This window comes from Mus caroli, unplaced genomic scaffold, assembly GCF_978045245.1.
Source record: "Mus caroli unplaced genomic scaffold, Mus_caroli_1 scaffold_15, whole genome shotgun sequence".
Lineage (NCBI taxonomy): Eukaryota > Metazoa > Chordata > Mammalia > Rodentia > Muridae > Mus > Mus caroli.
The window spans coordinates 58,696,834-58,704,202 of record NW_028227270.1 but is presented as its reverse complement, the minus strand read 5'-3'; the positions used below and the strand labels follow the sequence as shown (position 1 = coordinate 58,704,202).

Here is a 7,369-nt window from a genome sequence, read left to right as displayed (position 1 = left end):
AGTTCAATCCTCAAGTTGAATATTGTTTTTTTTTTTCACAAAAATATCACTTCACAAAAAGACCCATTAGATCCTACATTTTAATTTAACTTTCAGTCCTTAAAGAAATCATTTGTAAAATGAAAAAAATTAAAATCAAGTGATTACAGAAATTCTCAATACAAACCAATGCAAAGCATCAATTACACCGGTAGCCATGTCTTACTAGAGTAATCACATCACAGAATTCACATATTACCCTGACTTCTAATGTATCAAGTGTTTTCTACACTCAGTGGAGTCACCACTTTGAAGACTATGAGGCTGTTCTGGATGTATTGCCTTTTCCTACACTGTTATCTGCAGGCAGCTCTCAATACAGGGTACATGGCATAGGAAGCAATTCCACAGTAGTTCTGACCTCTGGGAATCTTCATGTAGCCTTTTTCACCCCATTGTTCACCGTGGCTGAAAGAAATCAGGTTTTCCATTTAGTTCAAAAGACACAGTACAGTGGATTGCTATAATAAATCTGGGTTTGAGCTCTGAGCTACAGACCAACTTAATCGATTGTATCAGAAATTTCAGAGGATCAATGCTGGGGTACCAAGAGTTTTCTCACCAAAGGTGGTAAAAATTTCAACAGCAAAATTTCAGACATCTTTTTTCTCAAAGGTAGTTCAGACATAACAAGTGAGAAACAGGAAATCAGTGGAACAAATATGATATTGGTCCCTAAGAAACCAGTGTCAGAATCCAACCTCTGTGACATTATATTATATAATGATTCTTCTAGGCATAGAAAAATATTGGAGAGTAAAGCCAGATGACACAAATGTAAAGTCTTGAGTTTGAGTTCAAGTTCTTAAAGCCAAAATGAGACTGAGGATATGGCTCAGTACCTAGGAGCACTTGGAGTTCTTTCATAGGACAACAGTTCCTACCCAGCACCCATATCAGTGAGCTCACAATCCCCTGAAACTAGAAATAGATTTGTGATGCCTTCTTCTGATCTTCAAGGGCTTCTGCCCACACATAGCATTCACTCATACAAATACCCAAACTTACAAATGAATGAAAGTAACTCATTTAGATCTAGAATATTTTTACTAATCAGCATTGGCAGAAGTCAGGAAACAAATAGAAGGAATTAGACAAGCACACTATCCAAAATAGAAAAATTAGAATCAATTATTTCACCACATCAATGCATAAGATGGAGAACAACTCAGGAAGACATACACACACACAAACACACACACAAACAAACCACATAAATTTGAGCAAAGAAAAGAAAGTGTTTCTCTTTCAACTTAAACAATGTTTTTGATGATTTGTATGCAAACTCCAACTATAAACAGAACGTCCATTAGCAACCTAAAATAGGAATAATTTTAGCAATTCTTACCTGTTTTTTACCCGCCAATATTTTCTGCCCTCTGACTCTTGGCCTTCATAGCCAAAGCGAACCAAAAGCATAGAATGGTTGGGAGAATCACGTTTGCAGTTGGGCTCATGATACATACCTAAAAAATAAGATCAAGAGAATGAAAGACACCAGAAGCCTGTGAATGAACATGGTCAACCTCAGTAAGTGAGGCATTTTATAATTAAATTGAAATGAAAGAAAAAACTGAAATCATTGTTGACAGAAATCCTCACACAATTTCTCAAAAAATACAAAAAATATATAAATGAGCATAACTTTGTTGACAAACACTTCACTTTCACATCTTGTATTTTCTCTAATAAAACTCCACTCCAGGAAGGTGCGTTCTAGAATTCAGTTCTAGAAAGATAATACCTTTGCATCTTGAGAGACATCAAGTAGAGAAAAGTGGAGTCAATAAAACTAAATGATAATGATAAATAATGAAGTGTTCATATACATTAGATGTCATGTGACAAAGAAACACCATACATGGTTTTTTTGGGTTTTGTTGTTGTTATTGTTGTTGTTTTTGTTTTTGTTTTTGGGGTTTTTTTGTTTGTTTTGTTTTGTTTTGTTTTTGGTGTGGGCAAGTGTAAAATTAGTGACAATAAATTTTACACAGTATTAAGACATCAACCTGCCACGTCCCAAAGGGTAACAAGAATTCATTATCAATATCTAGAAGAAGATACACTTACCTCCTCTGTATTTTTCAAAAGATTCATGTTTAGCATTGATTCCAATAGCAATGGGCCCAATCATTACTAGAGCTTTGAGTAGGGCTTCTTCATTTCTTGGGACAATCATAAAGCTGGTGATCTTAACAACAGAACATTCAGGATGGTACTTGCAGTGACCTTCCTTTAAAAGTTAAAAAGTTGAGAGACATGGATACCTCCATCTGTCCTCTGAATATCATGAGTCAAAGGCACAACACTCTATACATTGCACTGTACCTTGACATCCCCACATCTGAGCTGTATAAATGATCCTAGGAAGTAAAATATTTCTGAGAGATTTAGAACTGAATTTATATTATACATAAAATGGTTAACCCATTCTCCATGAGCATAACAAGTACAGAAAAGCATGGGATCAGAAAACAGTTCTGAATACTGTAATGACAACATTGATGATATTCAGAAAGATTCCACATTCAATATGAATTCTGAATACAGTGCATTTTTTCCAACATATTTTCCTTGTCCAACTTTAACTGAAGTGACAATGCAGGAAGCTCACTTACCTTTGCTTCATATGGATAGGTTGCCTCAGCCTCCAATCCTCTATTGTTCTTCACATATTGGTAGGCATTGTAGGTACTGCCTCCTTTACATCCATTAGTGCCAAAAGATTTAGAACAGTCCACCAGGTTCTGAACACTCAGTAGGAGCAATCTGCCTGTTTTTTTGAACAGCTGTCCTTCTATGGAACCAACCACAGCAAAAACCCAACATGTACCACATGCTCTCTGAGCAGGGAAGAAAAGACAGTCATCTACCAAAAAGAAAACACTCACTGACACAATAATTCATGCAGGTGAGTTCTTTATGAAAATAAATGAACTGTTAACATTTGATGGATGCGTAGGTAAGAATAGTCAGTCTACATAGGGAGGTGTCTCGTGCTACAGTGGGTAGCCCAACAAACACACACATGTGAACAGCAGCCATGATATACTAGATTCCAGGTATGATAAATGTCCTTAAATGAAATCTGAGAAAAATACAGTGGAACCATAGTTGGAGATTTAGGAGCAAATCATGCATGATACTGTATATGTTTGACCCCCTACAAGTCCTTGGGAATGGATAAATTAGAGATTTTCATTCCTTGGACAAGCAAGAAGCATTTGTTAACCTTAGCAACAGAATGCTAAGGACAGTACCTGTGGCTCTCAGATTATAGAAAGGTGTTTAGTGACTAACATGTCATTTCAAAGTCAAATAACACAGACTGTCAATAACATGTTGTGCCTTTAGTAGTTGGCTAATTCAGCCATGTGATGTTGCCATACCTGGTTTCGCACAGGAGTCACATAACCTTCCTTTCTCCAATCCAAAGTTTTGGGAATTTTGACATTGCGTTTCTGGATGTGTTTTTCATTACTCAGAGTCAAAGATGATCTGTCATCATTCTTATTTCTTCTCCAGCCTTCAAAGAAAAGAATATAAAGACTCCATTTAAACAACAAAACAGCAAAAGCAGAAGTGTAAAACATATTGAGTCACACTCATCATGTCACCAAACTCATTCATTTCTATGGTGAAGTTGTTCATCCACAGTCCATTCTCCACAGTGTGCTGTTTAATCATTTTCACATTTTCTTCCCATAATGCTCTCCTCTGCTTTTCTTCCTCCTGGAAATAAATGTAATGGATGGTGTTTAGTTCTGATTATGCCTCGGCCCTAGCTGAGGAGGTGAACCCATTACTACAAATGTATAGATATCATATAGAGCAATCTCAGTACAACACTGTAGGCCACTCTCAACATCCTGATTAAGAGAAGCAATTGCTACCTTGTGTTCGCCCCATATTACATTACTACCTCAGGTAGCTGTGGAATCTAAGACTGCTATTATATCTATGGACCTCCAACAGAAATGAGAATTCTCTACAAGAACCCTCTTTGTGTGTCCATGTGACATACTGGGATGTATGTTTTTTCATAGCTTTTCTTCCACTTTTCCCATTCAGCATCCAAATTGTAATCAGGTGTTGGAGCAGCCAAGGTCACTCCCAAGCATATGATAGTCAGAAAGACTGCCAGAGTCATGTCCCAAGCACCTAGAGAGTGAAGTAAATGAATGGGAGAATGAGCTAACACTTGAGAAATTAAGTCATTGATGCTGGATAAAAATATTACAGCTAGTGTCCCAAATATTTACTTAAGATTTTGGAAATAGCTAAATATGAGTTTGAACTTGATATGTTATTCAGGTATTATTAAATTACACAGCATGTAGGCAAAATTTGAGAAATATAAACTGACATGTTCTGTAAATTTACATTATCCAAAAGAATGTGGATGTCAAATTTCAAAGTCTATATAACTGGGGACTTGCAACAGTTGACTGAGGATTTGTAATCATACAAAACCTCTCTTGTGGGTCATCTGATTCTATGTTCAAATTTTCCCCAGAAGTTGAGATTACATTTCATCACATACCTTCTTAATATGGACTTGTTCAAAACATTCTCTTGAGTGAAAACATTCTGGACTTTCCTGCTTTAAAAATATTGGGAAAATCCAAATTCCTAGTACTCTGTCCAACCATTGGGTTTTGCCTCACATTCATTAACTTGATAAGAAAAAATATCTCAAATGGAAAAGCCACAGGAAACTGTGATGATGGAGTACTGAATCTGAAAACTTTGGATCAAGCCTTGCTGAATCTCTTAAGCAACACCCCCCATAACAATTGACAAGTGGCATGTCACCCACTATTCCTTCTGCCCATGTCAATCATAAAAAAAAGCATTTATTCAGGGGTGATGTGCAATACAATGATCTCTGGAGGCTCCAGATGAAATAAACTTGATCCTGATATGCACAGTACCACCTGTCACTCTCATCCCTGAACAAAAATTTACATGGAATTGGAACCTATATAAACTTGGACCTAGGAGGTATCTGGTTCCTCTCCGGCTTCGCCATCCTCCTCTGCCTCCATGAAGCAGGGTTTTGGAAGTTAGATTATTCTCATTCCTGGACATCTGCCTGATTCTCCAAGGAGTCTCTCAAGGCTGTTCTCCAGTGTCACTTTTCTTTCTGCCTTGAAAAAGGTAGGGCCTCACCTGTGGTAATTACTGCTGCCTGGGTGCACTCCACAGCTCTTCAGAGGTTGCTGAGGTGTCAGAATCTGACCAAGCAACACATCAGTCTTTAAATCCTATGTCTCTGGCTATTCAGAGTATCCAATCATTATTTCCTTTCCTATGACTGACTATCAGGTCACTGGATTTTGCCTCCAAGGTCTTACTAAGATCTGATATTATCTATCTTAGAAGGATAGGTGTGGACTGTCTGAGTGGTCTGTGTGAAGGAGAACTTATATCCATTCACACAGGAAGTTAGGAAATCAACCTTCATGGTGTGGGCCACATAATAGATGGGCATGTTATCTCAACAGTGGTTCAAAGTGGAGGTGAAGAGTTTCCATGTAAAGCTGTTTCATGTTATGACTTATATTCAAAATAAGAAGTTTGGGTTACCATCATGGAGTTGTCTAGTCAGAATATTCTAGTCTTGTATTTAATGTTTAATTCAAAGCTACATTGGGATCCTTTGAGAACATAGACGTTCAAATGATTTGTTAAAGTGTCATGAGGAAAGTAGATAGATCTCAGAAGAAGTTCAAAGTTGGATGGATGTCTTTATATAGGAAGTATTATTCAAGGACAAAGCTAAGGAGGGAAATGAATGCTCTGGTACTTGTAGTCCCATGAAACTGACTGACAATTTTCTGCTTGATGTTAAATTGAGCACCCATCATAAAGTAACAACAGACCTATTCATCATTTCATTCAGTAACAGACATTACCTAAAATTTCTGACATTTATAATTTTAGATAAAATTCTGAGTGGCCTTAAGGACACCATCATTGTAAAAACAAAAAACAAAAAGCAAAAAACAAAAACAAAAAAAAATTAAAAAAAACAAAAACAAAAACATCACCAAGTAGATGTCTTGAAAGATTCCATCTGCTTCTAGGATACTGTGATCTCATTAAACAATAATCCTCTAAACCCTGTCCTCAATCTCAGCTTTGCTTTCTTTGTTTAGGAATTTGCATGGCATTATAGGTGGAGTGTTTTACCTCACCATTTTCATTTTGAAGTAAATTTTCACTATGTTAATATTGAATGGGCAACCAGTCCCCAGTAGCTAATGTCAAAATATTCTTTTTATCCAAATTATATGATTTTTCTATTACATTAACACCCCATATTGTATTTGTAGATTCATTGCAGCATTATATTGTTTCCTTGGATCAGAGAAAATATATATGACACCTATCTACCCTAAATCCTACACTAACAAATTTGCATAAAATCTAAATGCAACTGATATATTTCTTGAAGTGTTCCTAGTTTTGGCATAGTGTCACAGTTCCATTTAGGCAACAGTTTCTTTAGAATTTCTTTACCCAATATAGCACCAGGTGAGTAACCAGACTAATCAAATCATGACCATGTCCTTATACAGACTTAGGTATCTCCTCAGATGGCCTCAAGAGTCAAGTGTGGTCAAGGAATAAAATTGAAGGAATCAAAGCTCACCGGACTTTTCTAAACTGCTCTAGCATGGCCTAACTTAATATTATTTCCTCACATTAGGAAGGTAGTTAGGATTATTTTTTTAAAGATCACTTTTATTCTGCATCCTTCACTACAGTGCACACTTCCATGAATAAATTTGGTTATATAGGGCAACTCATCATTAATGCACAGTTTCATACATATGAGCTCATGATCAGTGACAACTTCATCCCCAAGCTCTTGCTAGGAAAGCTAGTTCTTAAACCTTTCCATGATCTACTGAATCAGAACTACAGGAAATTACATTCAGATATTTACGTTTTCTCAAGTTCCTAGGTTAGTACTTACGTAATTGAAGTTTAAACAGCCCTGTGAATAGTGGTTATATAACTGATAGGAAGACAAGGTGTAAATATCTCACAACACTGGGTATTTCAGTGCCTGTAGCCAGCCTGGCTTGAATGGTTTGAAGTAGGACACAGAGTTGGATCTAGTTTTAAAGACTGATGGTGTCAGAGGTAGCTTTAAACACTGATGGTCTCTTGTCCTTTTCCTTTCTAACTATACTGAATGCTTGCTGATAACTTCCTAAAACTCTTTATAAAGTTTTATTTATTCTATGGTTAAAACCCACTGGCTTGAGCAATAACAAGCACCTATTGCCTAGCAGCAAGAAATTAAGTTAAAAAAAAT

At 36.5% G+C, this 7,369-nt stretch overlaps 1 protein-coding gene across 1 annotated transcript; it reads right to left on the bottom strand.

Moving 5' to 3' along the window:
• Positions 1–335: 335 nt before the first annotated feature.
• On the bottom strand, positions 336–4,189 carry LOC110307684 (cathepsin 7-like). Its single transcript, XM_085830836.1, has 7 exons — positions 4,064–4,189; positions 3,643–3,771; positions 3,429–3,548; positions 2,658–2,882; positions 2,110–2,272; positions 1,388–1,505; positions 336–447 (listed from the first exon to the last, which is right to left on the bottom strand). Exons 1-7 carry the CDS (start codon positions 4,187–4,189, stop codon positions 336–338), a joined length of 993 nt encoding a protein of 330 aa, XP_085686962.1.
• Positions 4,190–7,369: the final 3,180 nt, after the last annotated feature.

Excerpts from the sequence above, each read along its gene's own strand:
- LOC110307684 (XM_085830836.1), bottom strand. The coding sequence starts at position 4,189 with ATGACTCTGGCAGTCTTTCTGACTATCATATGCTTGGGAGTGACCTTG. Across the intron at positions 2,883-3,428 it reads TGACTCCTGTGCGAAACCAG|AGAGCATGTGGTACATGTTG; the intron begins GTATGGCAACAT and ends TTCCCTGCTCAG. Across the intron at positions 448-1,387 it reads TATTGGCGGGTAAAAAACAG|CCACGGTGAACAATGGGGTG; the intron begins GTAAGAATTGCT and ends GATTTCTTTCAG.